At 43.5% G+C, this 18,049-nt stretch overlaps 1 protein-coding gene across 2 annotated transcripts in view; it reads left to right on the forward strand.

The window, feature by feature from the left end:
- Positions 1 to 18,049, forward strand: part of ADGRF5 (adhesion G protein-coupled receptor F5) — a 51,458-nt gene that overhangs the window by 18,216 nt on the left and 15,193 nt on the right. Inside the window, exons 2-14 of one of the 2 annotated variants that reach the window (XM_054196105.1) lie at positions 1,104 to 1,245; positions 2,746 to 2,876; positions 5,092 to 5,152; positions 6,338 to 6,508; positions 7,833 to 8,045; positions 10,561 to 10,688; positions 11,158 to 11,216; positions 11,922 to 12,064; positions 12,858 to 13,058; positions 14,355 to 14,591; positions 15,944 to 16,108; positions 16,244 to 16,462; positions 16,719 to 16,937. In XM_054196105.1, the coding sequence (XP_054052080.1) occupies positions 2,772 to 2,876; positions 5,092 to 5,152; positions 6,338 to 6,508; positions 7,833 to 8,045; positions 10,561 to 10,688; positions 11,158 to 11,216; positions 11,922 to 12,064; positions 12,858 to 13,058; positions 14,355 to 14,591; positions 15,944 to 16,108; positions 16,244 to 16,462; positions 16,719 to 16,937 (1,921 nt within the window). In that variant the 5' untranslated portion in view covers positions 1,104 to 1,245; positions 2,746 to 2,771. Of the gene's footprint in view, positions 1 to 1,103; positions 1,246 to 1,307; positions 2,877 to 5,091; positions 5,153 to 6,337; positions 6,509 to 7,832; positions 8,046 to 10,560; positions 10,689 to 11,157; positions 11,217 to 11,921; positions 12,065 to 12,857; positions 13,059 to 14,354; positions 14,592 to 15,943; positions 16,109 to 16,243; positions 16,463 to 16,718; positions 16,938 to 18,049 lie in introns of those variants that run through there. The other variant, XM_054196106.1, reaches the window with a different exon arrangement.

Below are 18,049 nucleotides of genomic sequence, written 5' to 3' on the forward strand. Positions count from 1 at the left end.
CTGTAGCAGATGCTGTTTGTCGTCATCATAAACTTTGTTTAATGACCTTTTTTCCTTCCTACTATCTGTTTTATCAACCCGTTATCAATGAAGTACAAGTTCTTCGTACAGACCAAGCTATTGTACCATGTGCTGCGAGAATATGCCGCATATTCAAGACTATCAGAAATCTTTGTTTTGTTAGTGTTCTATTATTAAGTCAAGTCATGTCGCTATCTCAAGGACTCATGTCACATCTTATAACATGGCAATATTTCCCTCTTGATCCATTTTGATCCATCCTGGTCTTGGGATCAGCCAGATCCATGGAAGTCTTGAGGTTGTCACAAGTGGATGATGTCTTCAATATATCAAAATAATCTTTTACGTAGAATGCTTTTACATAGAATACTTATGGACATGCTTAGGAAACTGAGGAAACAATTGCTTTTCCCTACCTTTTTTATTTTATTTTACCTTATCTTTTCAGTTCTGCCAGCCATTTATCCATTGGATAAAAAAAAAAAGCCTTTTTAAGTGGATTTTGTGGTGCAGTGGGAAGATATTCTGAATCAGTGATATGTCTTGCTTTCTAGCTATTCCTACATAGGAGCATAACGGCAGCCATACTGAGTCAGCTCAAATGTCTAGATAGCACAGTTTTCTGGTCTGGTGTTTTTTTTCCCTCCATTGTTGCCCTAGAATATCTTCAAATTAATCTTCTGATTTTAATTGCTCCTCAGAGTTCTGTTGACATTTTCTCAGACCTCAGTTCTGAGTGGTAATAGTCAATTTAGAGTCCATCACAGAATACATAATGTCAAGATCATTTTTTTCTGCCTGACACTTATCGCTGCTGAATTTCATTAATTTCGTGACCCAGTCACTCAGTATCCTGAGATCTCTATGCAGAACTTCATAGGCAGACTTTGCTTTTGTTAGTCTCAATCATTTAAAGTTTTCCACAGTGTTGTATCACTAATGACTGTCTTTTCCACATCACTTGAGAACAGAAGGTAAGACAGAGGTTTACACGCACTTGCCTGCGAAGCTCTGGTGATGAGATCTCTCGATTGGAAAAGTAAATAATTTCTTCCTGCTTTTGTCTCCTATCTTTTAACCAGGCCAGTATCCAGGTGAAGTCTCTCTGGAGATGAATCTCTCTAAAACCCACCTTTGCTGAGAAAACCTGATAAATCCCTGCTGGATACCCACGTCGGTGACATCAAGTATATTGCTTGGCTATAAACTCATTGCTGTCAAAAGGTGAGACCACAGGTCATACCCTGGAGGTATTTAAAAGACGGGTAGACCTAGTGCTTAGAGATACAGGTTAGTGATGGGTTTAGTCAGTGTTATGTTGATGGTTGGACTCAATGGTCTGAAATGTCCCTTCCAACCTAGGCAATTCTATGATTCTGTATTATAATTTTCTGTCATGGGCTATTTTGAGCAGGAAAGTCACAGTGAAACACCCTGTCTCCTTGGGAGCACCAGCTCTGATACGCAATGTGGTGGCAACAGGCAGCCACTGCCAGCGTTCATTATCATCTCAGGAGGTGCTGATTTTTCTGCTTTCCCCTGGTGATTCACAGCCTTTCAAAGCCTGAGGTCCTAGCGGGCTTCTATGAACAGCCTTTTCAATACAAAAAGATCATAATTTTACAAAAGCTCATGATTTCAGTCAAGCTGATGTGATTCACTCAGGTACCGTTCAGTGCTATTCTCAAGTCTTTTCTCAGTGCTTTCCTTTCTTAAAATGATTTTCACAATCTGCTTGAGTTCTGCCTTTTTTGATAGCTCTCTACTAGCTATTAATTCTGGAGTAGGGAACTGCTTTGTTAGGAATAATTCGGCTCCCTTTCTCTATTCCCTCTGGTTGTATAGAATATGTGTATTTTATGCATATGTGTATATATATGGGTCTACATATAGACCTGCTATAAGGGTTCGTGCGTGATAAGGGTTCGTGCATGTTTTGCCTCTGCCTTTATGTTTCGTCATCCAATCTACTGCATGAGTAAATTAGCTTAGGTACTAATGAGCTGGAAAAGGTTGATGGTTGTGGGTTTTGACTTCATGGACCACATTATACTCCGTTGTGTCAATATTCTTTTGTTCGAAGTTATTTACTTGTTAACATCAGTGCAATTAATGGAGACGTATGTTAAAATCTCAGACTTAGTGGTATTTTTTCCCAGAATCACTCTTCATTGTTTCCCTTGTTAGCCAAGTGGTAACAAACATATGGAAATTTCCAGCTGAGCCCATGGTGCTACCACAGCTCCCTCCAGAGTGGGACATGGCTGGTGGCAGAGCTCTCCCTGCTGCAACGGGGCAGGTCCCCACTTACAGCAACATTTCTAACTCTTCCCTCATGTTCTGGCTGTGTGTTTCCCAAGTACCCCTGCGAGGAATGTTTGAAGATCCAAAGTCAGCTTTTCTCATGACAGATGGATTTCTAGCACCTCGCTTGTCCCTGTTAGGAACCTGCTTAGGACTCCAGTTTCTCCAAGCCATTTCTTTCTCCCTCTGTTTTGAGTAGGTACAGCTGACGTGAAAAAAAGGAGATATGAGGGAAACAGCCTGGTGACAGTGGCAGAGGAATAATTACAGACCTTGTTCCGTGCTTTGTCTTGGATGGAGTGAACAATCAGCGTGTGCTGAAAAAGTCTGAACATACTGTTTTTGTAGAGTGTGCTGGTATTTCCTACTGTGTGAGTCAGCTGAAAATTCCCTGATCCTTTTGCTTCTTTTTCCTCTCAGGCTGTACAGCAAAGTCCCTGGACAAAATGCCACCCCCGATTAATGCAGGACTCCACTGCCTATTTCTACTGGTCACAGCATGTTGCCAGACATCACAGGATTCAAACTTCAGTCCATTCATCCAATACATAGTAAGTATCCTTTCCCAACCCCATTGGTTTTCATTTCGTCTCTGCTTGTAGCACCCAGCTGCTATAGCTCTCCTTTACGTCCACAAAACCAGTCAGTATAAGATCAGGTGAGGAAACTGAACCCAGAATCTCCCCAGTGTTTGAAAGAGATGGAGAAATCCAGGATCTGGGCTCTTCTTGCTTCCCAGTCTTAAAGCCTCTCCAGAAGGAACAGAGTAAAACTTCTGGTTTCTCACTTGTGTTGTTCTGCAAGGGATTTAAGTTGCTGTCCCTGGAGCTAAGTCCAGGTAACAGTTACACGGGCACTATTCCTGAGTGGGATTCACCCATCCTATGAGAGAGAGAAACCAAATAAGTCAACAAAACTAGCTCAGGCACAGAGGTGCTTACAGGCAGGGGACAGGAGTCTCACTGCTCTCTTGACAGTACGACATGAGTATGCATGACCAAAATGCCACCCCTGAGTGACTTGTGTGTAGATGTTGCTCTTGGACTCAGGCTTTACTTCATTTTCTCACTTTTTCAATAATTGAATAATAACCTTTTTTGCTTCATCAATAGTGTGAATTATGGAAATCTGTTTTGTGCTTCGTTCTGTGTATGGGTTTGGTAACAGACAGTTTCTGCACAAATAGTCCCTAACTCGAAAAGAGAAAAGAGGAACAGACAAACAAAGGGATTGACCAAATGGAGGTTAATGTAGTCTGGTAAAGAAAGCTAGTCTACAAATCTACCAGCTCTTGGTCTACCACAATTATTATTAGACCAGAAAATACTTCTTTTGTCATCTACACTGTGAACCCTACCAAGCCAAAACAGATTCCAACATCTATATTCAGCCCCTAACACCACAGGGGGCCTTAGTTCTGATGGACTGACCAGAACACAATGGGCTTTTTTGAGCAGGTTGAAAACAGGCAAGGAGAGGTGAAGAGCAGGAACTCCTTAAGCTGTTTCTGCCCCTGTCTTGGCAAACCAAGATATAGCTGGTTCCAGCAGCCCCATCTCTCCTTTGGCATATGTCTAATAGTGACCAAGTACCTTGTTTGCTCTTCCAAACTGTCTCCAGCGCAGCACTTTTAAACATCTTCATGAAAAGAGTAACACTTTATTTTTTAGCACCATTCATCCATGGTTGATCCTGCAAAGGAGTCATCACTTAATGGTGTGAAATATGTGAAGTATTTAATGATGTAGCAATACCCGTAGTTGTTTGGGAGAATGATTAAGAAAGAAAACCAATGAGACCAAACCTGGGGGAAGAAGTGGATCATAGTGGGCTTTCTGTAACTAACTAACTAAAAGCTAACTTTTTCACCTCTGAGGTGAAAGGTCCTACCACAGCAGTGCAAAAATGCCAATGCACCTCAGGATCTTCACTGCCAGCGCAGCTGCGATACGAAGCCCAGCTCTAATCACACGCCAGATGGTTCCTTTATGTAAAGAGATGACTTAAGAGTTGCCAAGCTATTCACCCTTTCTGTAAATAAAGATTTCAGTAGGACTCAAGAAACTGGCAAAGCTGCAAATTTCCTGCCTACGTCTTTGCTTGTTCTTTAGCCTTTCTTGCTAACTGTGGTGCCAATGTATTTTTAGGGCATGATTAAAAAAATAAGATGGCCTGCATCACACTTGGCTGCACCCTGCCTGAACCCAGTCATACTGAAATCGTGCCACCACTGCCCCGGTCAAATACATGCTACTGATGGCCCACAAAATAGCTGACCTGACACCTGAGCTGAAGCCAAGACATTTCAATCCCTTTTCTACTCCTACTCAGGGTGGCTTTGCTGGAAGCTCAGAGCAAAAAGGAAAGCAAAGGGTAATATAAGCCCACTTTCCGGATTCAAAGGTTGAGTGGCCAGGTCCCCCAAACAGTTTCCAAAGCTGGCCCAGGACTGAGAGCACTGCATCAGCCCCATGGCCGGTTTGCAGCTCAGATGAAGAATTTCTGCTAAGCTGAGACAATTGCCTTGCAGAGATATGCAGAGAGAGACACCTGCAAACTCAGTACATCCCTCCATTTCCCTGCTTGGAAGATATAAATATTCTGTTTAAAGAAGAAAAAGGGCATGAGGAGGGGCAAAGATCGGTGGCGGGGAAAAAAATTATCTGTGTCGGTATTTTCTTCACTAATTCTTTCATGCCAACAACAGCAGCTAAAGATTCACTTTTTTTTTTTTTTCACAGTTCTTCATTCTTTTTTTTTCCACAGTTTGACAGTCCGCTAGGAGAGGAAAGCTTCCAGTCAGAGATGCAAAGGCAGAAGCGAAACAGTACGTACACAAACGTATGGTAACAGAGCATGTTTCTTGTAAGCCAAGGGTGAAATCACTATTGGGGACAGCATCTCTTGAGGTACTGAACTGTGATCATCAAGGGGCAGTAGCTGTTGTGGTTTAACCCCAGACAGCAGCTAAACACCTCCCAGCCACTTGCTCACCCTCCCCCAGTGGGATAGGGGACAGAATCAGAAGGGTAAAAGTGAGAAAAACTCGTGGGTTGAGATAAAGACAGTTTAATTGGTAAAGCAAAACAAGGAATTCATTCACTGCTTCTGATCATCAGGCAGGTGCTCATCCACCTCCAGGACAGCAGGGCTCCATCATGTGTAACAGTGGCTTGGGAACACAAATGCACTAACTCCAAATGTCCTCCCCTTCCTTCCTTCTTCTCCCAGCTTTTACTGCTGAGCGTGATGTCATATGGGGTGGACGTCACGCTCCAGGTCATATGGTGTGTGACATCATATTGGTCAGCTGGGGTCAGCTCTCCCGGCTGTGTCCCCTTCTATCTTCTTGTGCAGCCCCAGCCTACTCGCTGGGAGAACAGAGCAGGACAAAGAGGAAGCCTTCATGCTGTGTAAGCACCGCACGGCAGCAACTAAAATGTTGTGTTATCAACACTGTTTTCATCACAAATCTAAAACACAGCCCCCTACAAACTACTGTGAAGAAATTTAACTCTACCCCAGCCAAAACCAGCACAGTATTACAGGCACAAAGAAAAGAGGGGGAAATATTTGTCCGGTCAGAGTGTGACGTACATGAGTACAGCTTCTATGCAAGATGAAATACACGGTGTAGAAAAAAAACCCGAGCCTCTTAGCGGGACAGGGGTCACAAGATAATCCTGTATGACTTCAGTCTCTGGTCGATAACCCGTCCACTTGCTGAGTCAAAGGAGAGAAAGGATGAGACAGCTTTTCTCTGTATATAGTGTGCTATTTACATCAGCTTCCTATTGCTCTGAGACGAAAGAAATCTGGCTTTTGTCAGACAAGCAGCGGATAGAACACGTGCAGAATGTCTGCTGAGTAGGAATCAAGAAGATTTCCTAAGCAGAAAGCCACACTAAGCTACAATTAAATATCAACAGAGTCCAAATGCTGAAATGGAAGCCCTCCATTTATGACTGATCCTCACACACAGCTTTGTGTTCTCACGCTATTTCTCTTTCAGTGATTATTTTTGACCTTACCCCTGTGGAGTACACTGTTGACATTGAAGTAAGCCTTATGGATTCATCTTCTCTGGAGCCTGTCAAAGACTGTTTAAAAAACCTTAGTCTTTCAGTTTCAACAAATATTTCAAATGTAGAAATGAAAGTTTCAAACATCAGTGTTACAACAGGTGGGTTGGTTACTTATTTTCATATTCTGGGCGATGCGTTTTTTTGACGGTATTTGATCTCTCCCAGTTTTACCATCCATCACGCTTAAAAATCAGCAAAACTGAACTGCCTGTGCTGCCTGCTGAAAGACCCGACAAGACCGAAGCTGTAGCACGCAACAGCATGTTTTGTTATCTGCATCCCACGGCTCCTCTTTATGTAATGTTGGCAGTAGGAACAAGCCCTGAACGCTTTTCTTTTCCTAAGGAAGGGACAAAGCCAGAGGAAGCCTGAGCCAAAGGATTTTGCTCCAGTTTTACTAACAAGCAGTCTGAGTTACTTTCAAGTTTCAGGAAGCTGTGACAGCGGTTATCAGACTGTTTACTTCCCTCCACTTGGATTTGGAACGTAAACCGCTGTAAGAGGCTGTACTCCGACCCTGACAGAGACAGCCTGCGTGAGATGCCGTCTTTTCCTGGTATAACTCACAAAATGTATTCTTGCAGGGCAAGATGTCAGACAGGTTTTATTACCTGAGTTGTGGTTGTGCAACATCACATCCAAGTAACTAACACAGCGGAGGATATAGAAACACACCAAGCATTTACAACAGTAGAGGAGGAGATTTGGTGCCTTCTTATCGCTGGCCCATAAAGCGGTGAAAGGAAATGTTCATCAGTTCTCAAAACAACATGCAAATGGAGCTTTTAAAGGCCTTCAGGGTCACATGCAATGTGTGAAAATCACTTTGTTAATATCTTACGTTGCCAATGGCACGTTAAAAGCAGAAAAACTTACAGTGAAGAGTTTTGGGGTGTTTTTTATTAGAGAGAACGTACGCCTTGAAAGCACTTTGTGATAATGTCACCTTCTTTCATGCAGCACCTGTCCGGGTACAGTCAGAATGACACAGCACCTCACTATCCACTGAGACTTTGAATGGCCATTACATGCTCTTACAATCTTTAAAAGCCTACACATTTGCTTTCGGCCTAGGCAATATAGAAATATCCAGTCTCAAAACCGTCACAGGACCCTGGCCAGTATGCCAGGTAAAGTTTTAGGATCAGGCTTCACGTCTCCGTTCAATTATTTAAAAGTAATTGATCAGACTTATCCTAGTACCAGTCTGGTTCCCATTTCTGCTTAGTTATTTATAATTAGTATAGTAATATTTGGAAGGCATCAGATCATCACATTCGCATCATCCAAGTGAACTCAGAAGAAGAGCAACATTTAGTTGAGATCACTGGCATAAAGATACAGCAGGGTAAATATATATCACGCGATACGTTATGCCCCGTTTGCCATTCTCATCGTATTTCTCTGTCTGTCTGACACTAGTCTGTCTGCCCAGTGGTGAGAACAGCAGCTGTTGTTCTTGTGAAAGTGGATATGCCTGGCCAAGAGCGGTGTGCGGTGACTTGATAACCTGCCCTTCTGCTAGCCTAGCACCCAACCTGACCTGCCCTTCTGCCAGCCTAGCGTCCAACCTGACCTGCAGCTACATGAGGGACATGCCTCTCAACGGGACTTACTGCAAGCCTCAGACTGCCGGTAAGGAGAAACAGCGCTGAACCTCATCACTGTACAACTCATATACTGGTTAGAAGACAGAACAGTGTTAAAGGTGTGATAAAGCAACACGTCAGGATTGAGCTGGCTACCACATTGCCTATGAATGTGGAAAGTCTGTAGAGATGGTCTAGAGCTCTTCTCTTTGTGATGTGGGTCCACCTTGACCCAAGTACTTGCAGATATTTAGTGCCATGCTGGAGCCCCAACTTCTGGGGGCACTGATATGCCTCTTTGGGACTTCCAGCTTTCGCTAAGCAAAGAAAGTTTCATCTCGTCAGATTTTCAGCAGAGGAACTTACAGATGTGATCAAAGTATGCCATAGTGCTCAAGAGAAGAGAAGGAACAAAAAACACCAGCATGTATCTTTTATTTGGTTGTATTTCACGACTCTTGTGACAAGGTGCCCGTGACTTTTTAGGAATCTGACTGATGACTGGACATTTAGGCTTGGCAGCAGTGGGGTGGAACACCACCTATTGTTTCTGCATTCCGAGACAAACCCCCACGAGGCTCTGCCTCTTGTGATGGAGCAGCAGGTAGAGACCCCCAGAGGCAGCTCTAGGGCTGGAAGTCCAGTGCTGTCAGCATGCCTGTTCTAATCAACGCTGCTTAGAGGCAATGCTTTTATCACAGGGCAGCCCCATACCATCGTTGCTATACCATTGCAGGACTAGAGCTAGTATCACTTCCGTGTGGAAGTCCCCCACTTCTTAGAAGTCCAGGGCACTGGGTACAATGCTCCTCCACTGCATGGTATGAACATTTCCTTAAATGAACCCATCTTGGAAATTTCCTGTATCTCTCTAAGCATTTTATATCCTTCTGTGGCCATTGATAGGTCTTCATCCAGAATATTACCCTCCCAAAGTCATTGAGGATTTTTCCATTCTTTTCAGTAAAATATAGGTGGAGATTCATCCCGTGTAACTTTCACTATGTAAAAGTTAAGAATCTGATCTAAGTTATTCATCGAAACTCTCTATAACTGGAGCAATGTAGCAATTTAACCATTGTAGGGAAGCTGTCTATCACCTTCTGAATGTATCACCTTTTGAAGGTGTCTACAGCTTTGTGTCAACTGGAGAGGGAGTCTAGATGTCTAGCAGACGCCAGGCAACTAAATTAGTTACAGAAAATTAGGGGAATCCCAGCTTTCCTACTATACAGATGAATCTTGGCAAGTTGTAAGATTTTGATTTAGGATGAGGACGGCTTCACCAAGGGCAAATTGTGCCGCACTAGTCTAGTGGTCCTATGGGATGGAGTGACTGCATTAGTAGACAAGGGAAGAGCTACAGTTGTCCTCTACCTAGACTTCTGTAACCCCACAACATTCTTGCTGCTAAATTGGAGAGATACAGGTTTGACAGATGGACTGTTAGACAGATAACGAACTGGTTGAATGACCACATCCAAAGAGTTATAGTCAATGTCTCAAAGTCCAAGTGGAAACCCATAACAAGTGGTGTCCTTAAGGATCTGTACTATTTAATATCTTCATCAATAACATAGACAGTGGGATTGAGTGAATCCTCAGCAAGTTTGCAGATGACACCAGGCTGAATGGTGTACTTGATTGACTAGAGGGAAGGGTTGTCATCCAGAGGAACTCTGACCACTTGAGGAGTGGGCCTGGGTGAACCTCATGAAGTTCAATGAGGCCAAGTGCAAGGTCCTACACCTGGGTCAGGGCAATCTCCGCTATCAACACAGGCTGGAGGATGAAGAGATTGAGAGCAGCCCTGTTGAGAACAACTTGGAGATACTGGTGGATGAAAACTGGACCCGAGCCGACAATGTGCGCTTGCAGCCCAGACAGCCAGTCTCCTCCTGGGCTGCATCAAAAGCAGAGTGGCCAGCAGGGCGAGGGAGGGGATTCTGCCCCTCTACTCCACTCTGGTGAGACCCCACCTGCAAAGCTGCATCCAGCTCTGGGGCCCCCAACATAAGCAGGACACGGAAATGTTGGAGTGGGTCCAGCGGAGGGCCATGAAGATGATCAGAGGGCTGGAGCACCTCTGCTATGAGGACAGGATGAGAGAGTTGGGGTTGTTCAGCCTGGAGAAGAGAAAGCTCTGGGGAAACCTTATTGCAACCTTTCAGTACTTAAAGGGGGCTTGTAAGAAAGATGGAGAAAGACTCTATTACCAGAGCCTGTAGTGACAGGACAAGGCCAATAGCTTTAAACTGAACGGGGGTAGATTTAGATTGGACATAAAGAAGAAATTCTTTACTATGAGGGTGGTGAGACGCTGGAACAGATTGCCCAGAGAAGATTGCCAGAGAAGCCCCACCATTGGAAGTGTTCAAGGTCAGTTTGGATGTTCCTGCTCACGGCAGGTGGGCTGGACTAGAAGACCTTTGAAGATGCCTTCCAACCCAACCACTACACGATTGTAAGATTCTATGATTAAGTTAGAAAGAGCTAAGAAATCACTTTGTAAGCATTGCTTTTGATTATTTTTACATTTATTTTTATGTTTTTCCTTACAGAATCATGTGGTATGGGAGAGCCCATTGTAATGGAAATGTCAGTCAGACTCGACAAAGAGTTTTGTGATGATCTCAGCAATTCTTCTTCTGATTTATACAAAAAATACAAATATGACCTTGAAACAGCGGTAATGACTTCATTTTTCCATCTCTGAAGATAGAAAGCCCTCTAAGAAAGATCACATTTAACCTAAGTGTCGGGGAAATAGGGTGCACTGTCACTGTCTCTGTTGGGGAGCTGCAAAGCATGCAGCAGTGGTAGCCACGAAGTGGCTGATCTCCGTTGAAAGGCAATGACAATATTCCTATTCATTTTAATATGCTGGCCAAGAGGGAAGTATTTAGGAACCTTTTGCATCAAAAGTATGAAACAAAAAAATCACATTATTGGTCCCAGCTTAAATCCACATGAGCACACATAGAATGAAGCAATCAACACAAATTTATCCCGTGACAGTGGGGAGAGCACGAGTCCTGGTCTATCAGCTATGCCACATGCCCTTACTCATATCAGTGTTGAATTGAGAGTTTCCTATTTTAAGCATGCTAGAGTAATATACAGAGGTCTTATGTCATGTAATATGTTTTTGTTTACAGTTTAACGCTAGCTACAGATGTTTACCAGGCTTTGTATCAGCAACAGTAACTGGTTTCATGTAAGTAAACAAATTCATTTTTTCCTGGAAGACACCAATCTTTTTGTCCAGTCTCAAGGAGACATGGGTCAGCAAAGACTACATTCTACTAGAATGTAGACAGAGTAGTCTACTAGACTACTCTGGCTAGAGCCCATGCCCAGTATATACAAACTGAGTAACAGTATAATAGCTGCAAAGGGAAGCCCAGCTATTAACAGGGAAATAGGATTGCGGGTAAAGTTCACTACTGTGCAAAAGTCCAAGAAACATAATCATTCTCCAGCTGGATCTAAGCCTTTTGTGGGAAAGACTGAATTGCACCCAAAAGGGGAAAAGGATGCGATTAAACCTAACATCATCTCCCAGGTCATCAGGAAGACTAATTAGTACATTGACTCTGGATACAACATTGGGTCTGGATAAAAGAGATATAAAGTCCACACATATTTAAATGCAGCTGTATTTTAGGTTTTCTAAGGGAATTTTACTAGAAATAGACAGCAGATGAAGGAGATGTCACATAAAGGTGTTCTTACTTTGGGAAGAGCTATAGCACAACCTGCTTGTTTACCAGAGCAAGTCTTGAGTCACAACAGGAGCCTTCACAGGTGAGCCCTGTGAAGCCTTCCTAGCCATGCAAGATGGGTCACCACAACATAGAAACCCCTCTAGTTTTCAAGGATATTTAATTCTGGTGCTTCTCTCGTTCTTGTATCTGTTTAGGCCTGGAAGTGTTTTTGTGAACTACGAAGTAAAAGCGGGAGCAGCAAGCTTCAAACAGATAGCAAGTGCCAACAGAATTTTACCACAATTTCTAGATCCATTCTACCAGCTAAACCAAGATACCATCACAAGAAAAATAACTAGTAAGATTAAAGCTCTCTCAGTATTTTCCTTCGTCTTTTACTTTAGTATTTCTAGCCTGAACCATGTAGCTGCCTTGTACTGTTGATTATTTGACACTGGACCTTCAAAAAACATTTCTTTCTCTGGCTGTTTTGTTCCACCCTGTGCCACCAAAGCTGAGAACTTGCATGAGATGGCCATGCATGCAGTACCTCCCATGGAAAAACCAAATCCTTACAGATACTCCACTGAACCCTGAGACAGTCACCCCACGGGAGAGAGATTGAACACCCTTGAGTTCACCTCCAGAACTGAGGCAGCTCTTAGCATATCGGGCTGCTGGCTCTTCCCACTTCTTCAAACAAAAAAATAAACCCCTTGCGGTTTACATGAAAACAGGTTCCCTCTGGCTTCCTTGGCACATTTTCCATGCTGCTGCTGGAGAGTGTGTTAAAATTCTCTTGCCTGATGAAGTGCCCCGGAGGTGCCGTGCTCTGAGCGCGCTGAGTGCTGGACTCTCTGTCTCAGAGGATTACTTTAATCCGGTTGCTTCTCCTCCCAGTTTACCTCCTTAGAAAGTAGTGGTGGTGTTAATAATTCTGTCTCTCTTCATAAAATCTTCAGGGATCTTTGGCGGACAAAGATAGTAGAATAATACATTGCGGGAAAATCACATAGCTTTATCAGAGCCCTGCAACTAATGCTGCCTGCATATTAATTGTGAAGCACCTAGGATTCCCATGAGATGAAAGACACCACGTAGACCTGAGTGGAAATTACAATAATGCAGAATGTTCCTCGTTGTCTTCCCAGATCAGACAAACTTCACTGTGATTCCTGAAGACATTTTTGAAGGAGATACGGTAAGACTGATTTGTGAGATAAATTCAACATCTGAGAATGTGACCTGGTATCATGGCGATCAGATTATCTCAACCAGCCCCCCAAACTCAACGGACAGGGGAACCTCAAGGTCGATTCTTGAAATTGCCAACATTACAAGGAAGAATTTCGGTATGTTATTCTATCGTTAAAACAGCAGACGTAAATCTCTAACGTGTCTACTGTGGCTAGTTCTATAAAAAGCAAAGAGGAATGCAGTGACTGCATTTTCCTAGAGTAAATGTGAAAAAAGCACTGTCCCTCATAATTTTCCTGTTGTTTGGTTTTTTTTTTCCTTTTCTTTAATGAACTACATACTGACTAGCATTGCCAGTAGGATGGGAACAGACTGAAGTGACTATACAGGCCTCGGTATTCTCAGTGCCAGGTTTCACTGCCATATCACAGCAGACAGCGGTGACTACATGGCTGTGAGGCCTTCCCACCCTTCTGGTGTGGTAACTTGAGGCTGTGGTTGAATTGGCCCTTGATGGTCCTTTGCCCCCTTTGCAAACATAACCTAGCTAATCAGAGCTCGGAGTTACAGTTTTTCAAGTGTTCATATTTAGAGTTTTTAAGAGGTAAATTGGTGGCATTTTGCTGGGAGGAGTTATCAGGGAAGTTATCATGTATTAGCAGAGCTCCCACTCAGTTCCTCTCTTGGGACCATGAATTTTACATTCAACTTCAAAAAGGGTAGCCAGTGACCAGGTATTTGGGCATGTTTATGGGTGGTAGGAGTCTTGGCTCCAAACTTCTTTGGGCTAAGAATGCCCTGAACCTTGGTGTCTCCACTCCTGTGAAAGTGGCCTACTCGCTTGCTATCCCAATGGGGAAGGGCAACCCACGTACCTGAAGTACGAGGGAAGTTTGGAGCTCTGATTACCAATTTCAGAAGGAAGCCTGGCTGCACCCAGGAGACGAGTGCCTGAGAAAGCAGCTGATAAATACTCCGCTGTCTTTGTCAACACCTTCTGAGCAGTGTAGGTGCCTGCATTCAGAGTGCCAGCTCTTGTGGAGTCCACCATGGGCCCCTCTCTCTCACCCATTCTGTGTAGGAACCTTTTGCACAGTCAGTCTACATTCTCACCATGACATATTGCTGCCACGTGGGCTATGGGCAATATACAAATCCCCAAAATACACACTCAGCCAGATTTTAAGTATCTCGGTCCCCGAGTGCTGTCTTCACAAGTACCCATCAACACTGAAGCTGCTTAATCTGGATATGTTTGGCACCAGCAGTCTGCAGAGAGCATACTGCGGCTGACCTGGGGGTATGTTTTGATTAGAAAGTAGCAAAGCCACTGCAGAGCAGGGAGATGTGAAAACCAGGTGTGGAAGTAGCTCCCAGCTCCTATCTCCAAATGTAGAGGGAAAAACAGCAGAACGTGTTCTTGATGTTAAGATGCTGCCTATGCTTTACAGGTTCCTACAGCTGCGATTTCACAAACAGAAATCATCAGTTTCACACACTGTTATACCATGACACGAAAACAATAACAATCTCTCAGCTAAACATCACTCGAAACGTAAACAACATCACTGTTGTATGCAACCGTCCTGAAATGCAGAATAACAGTTCTCTGCTGTCCTGCTGTATTGATAAACACTTACCATCACTTACTGGTGACTGGAAAGTAAACGGAGAAATCAATATTACAGGTAAGATTAACAAAAATTGTTTGTCACCTGCTAAGTCGGTTTGTTCTTCAAAGATCTCCTAGTTGGACACCCCAGAGGCCAAGTCCTAGGACGAACACAGGATGTGCTCTAAAGGGGGTGTGTGGGAAGGATGTTCATCCGAACAGTGTGGTACAGACTCCATGCGTCTTGTACAGGTGCCAGTGGGATTCTGGCCATCTCCATTCACTGTGCAGACATTGGTGCTTAAAACTGTGCCATCCTGGATAGAAACAGCTGCCTGGACCAGCATCATACCATTTGTTTTCCAAAAAGCTTATTTCTGCGTTTCCTAGTCTTGCGAGCAAGGATGAGTGCATCAGTCTCTACCACTATCTCCAGGATCCGCCTTGGGGTATGAAAAGCTTCTGTGTGCCACATACCAAGATTTGGCAACTGAGAGACGCAGGTGGTACGCTTTAAAACAGCTAAATAGCGACTGCACAGCTTCCCTCTTCACCTGTAGTTGTGATACATCACACGCCAGTTGAGTCAGTGGCGTCCCACAAGGCTTTACTTATAATGTGAATATAGCGTTAATAAAGCGCCAAGTAAATGTGTTGCAGAGTTACAAAATAACATTGACAGAAACGCTCATAAATGTCTACGAACCATAGTCATAAACAGTCTATTGCCCTCTTAATATTTTATAGGTATGGATGAACTATTTACTGTTAACCCTTTGTTAGAAACAAAATTTATCAGAAAGCTGGGCAGGAAAATGAGAGAAAAGCTTCAATCCTGTAATGAGCTGTTTTGGCCTCGATTCCCTGTGGCCAGGCTTCCCCCCAGGAACTCTGCTCTCATGCCAAATGCACGTCCAGCTGCAGCATGGGGCAGCTTTAGTGGGATTTTCCCCTTATAGCTAACCCAGCACTCTTCAGATTTAAAGTTGAATGACTGTCAGGTACCTCCAAGTGTTTATTTCAAAATAAGATTACCCTGAAATCCGTAGTATTTGCTCCTGTTTTACTTATCTTATTCATCCTAAATATTCCAGATAATGAGGTTAGACTGAACCAGAATATTCTTCATTTTGGCTTATCGTGAGGTATCCAGGCAATGTTGCTACTCTCAGTTAGACTGGTTTTGGCAGTAGGTGCCCAGCAATGCGCTGAGAGCCATCTTCAGGCCTTCGGAAGACCAACTGTGAGTGTTGCCAGACTAAAAGACATGAATGAACTTTAGCAATGATGAGTTAAAAATGCCATCCTGTCAAAGGTTACATAAAAACCCACAAGGTTTTCCTTAGCTGGAGTGATTCCGCCTGAGTTCCAGAGCCCTGGTATTTTGGGACACCCGTAGCCCTTCAAGGAATGCTTATTTCTCTCTAGGACAATCCAGTTCCAGTGGAAATTGCACTGAATACAAGCTCAACATCAGGGAATCACTGTGCCCACCGGAGAAGTCAGATACAGTGACGACATATACGTGCGAGCTGCAGACTGGACACGGTGCCAGGAGCAGTCAGAACATCAGCGTGAGGTACCTCCGGGCAGGTGAGACTCGGGTAGCACCAAACAGACCATCAGCTCGTCAATGCCTAGGTGGCCTCTGTGGTACGTGTCATTTGCAAGCAAATGATTATAACAAGTGACTCTCGATAATATGACATTTATCTTGTGTTGTCTTAGCCAATGTAGCAATATCTTCGAGCGTAAAATCATCAGTTTCCGAGGGATATGAATTCAATGTAATGTGTGAAAGTGATATGAGCAATTATGAAGATATCAGTTGGAAAATCCAGTCTGGAAACGAGATAAAAAGAGTCGACTGTGATAAGTACATCACAAATAACAGATCTGCAGGCACATCTCTGCTCAAAGTGGATGCTGCCACACAGGGCTGGAACGGTGAGTCAACCTGGTTTGTATTGGCTATAAAAGCAATGAAATCCCCGTACCAGATCATTACAGCATCCCTAGCCCTGCAAATCACCGTGAAGCCTGGCCACAGTAAATAAAGAATTAAAATTATGACTGCTGGAGGGCAGCAAGACGTGATGCTGCCAGCAACACTGTACTTGCTCAGTATTGGGGCTCATGACCATGCAAAAGCTGAGGGGCACTTCTGTCGACTGAGACGTAGTTTCTGTGTCGCTTCTTTCAGGCACCTACATCTGCACATTCTCCCAGAAGTACTGGAACAGTTCTGCCAATATGACAATCGAGGTTATTTCCCTGCCTCCGAAGCAGAACATCCTGATAGACCCCATTAGAGCATATATACAGTGCAAAGTGCAGCAAGCCCTTCAGTGCTGCATAAGTACTGACACTGCGGAAGACTACACTGTTAAATTCGTGGTTCAACAAACTGAATTTGACACTGGTAAGGAACAATAAACCTGCATAGTTGCACTATGTGTCACAAAACCAGAGGGTTTCTTTTTTGTTTTCAGTTAGGTCCGTGTAACCAATTCATACTTACTACTATTATGACAACCCACAAGTACTCCTGAAAGTGTGAGAAAAGGGAAATGGGCTTTTTTTAGGATGGTTTCCATGCCTGGGGAGCATGGCTGAGATTAATAGAAGAGCAACTGAAGCCCCTGCTGTAGAGATAAACACATAATAGGTAAATTCAATGTTTGGTTTGCCTTGCCAGGCAGTGAGAAGTGAGCATCCTCATCGCTGTTCAGATTACAAATTGATGAACTCCATTTATTTGTTTTTATCTTCCACTCTACCACTTTTTTGAACTGAGTATCAAGGCAATGTTACTTAAGAAGATGATGTACTAATTCATGAAAAATGTAGAGTGACACATTAAGAACGCAATTCAAAGAACTATTCTATTTTCTTCAAGGATACAGGTAGCATATCTTTAACAGCACAAAAGTCCAAGCTTCTATGTCTTCAGATTTAGGACAGTTCTGCAGCTTCCCTGGCATGTTTTTATAGACCAGAAGTTTTCAGGTGGGTTACAAAACAGTTAATTTGAAAAAAAAAAAGAAAAAAGCAATGAAAAACCACCTAAACTACCTCACAAAACATCCCGGAGTGCCAAAACAACAAGGCTGAAGTGTAAAGCAGGTGGAGACTGAGGGGTCCTTCGGTTGCTCAGAAAAATGCCAAGATCTTCTTGGAAAAGATTGCAGTCAGGAGCCCTCAGGCACAGGCACGCTGAAGGCAACGGGAGTGGGGTACAGATCCTGATTGGTACAATCTACAAATTCAAAAGAACCATATAAGCACAGCAAAAGAGTATCCTACCCTAAATGAAACGCATTTGGCACAAGCAGAACCAAGAAAAGTCTTCTCCAAAATGGTTTCTAAAGCAAATTTCGGTTCCTGTGCAGTAAAAGAGGATTTGGCCAGGATTTGCTCATATACCAGTGATTGAAAAGGTACTGATCATGCAGCAGCTGCCAGAAGATTTATTAAGTGGTGAGTAAGAGACAGAGATCAGTATATAGAATGGAAATTTTTCCACAAAGGAAG

Source organism: Rissa tridactyla, chromosome 3, assembly GCF_028500815.1.
Source record: "Rissa tridactyla isolate bRisTri1 chromosome 3, bRisTri1.patW.cur.20221130, whole genome shotgun sequence".
NCBI classification, from domain to species: Eukaryota; Metazoa; Chordata; class Aves; order Charadriiformes; family Laridae; genus Rissa; species Rissa tridactyla.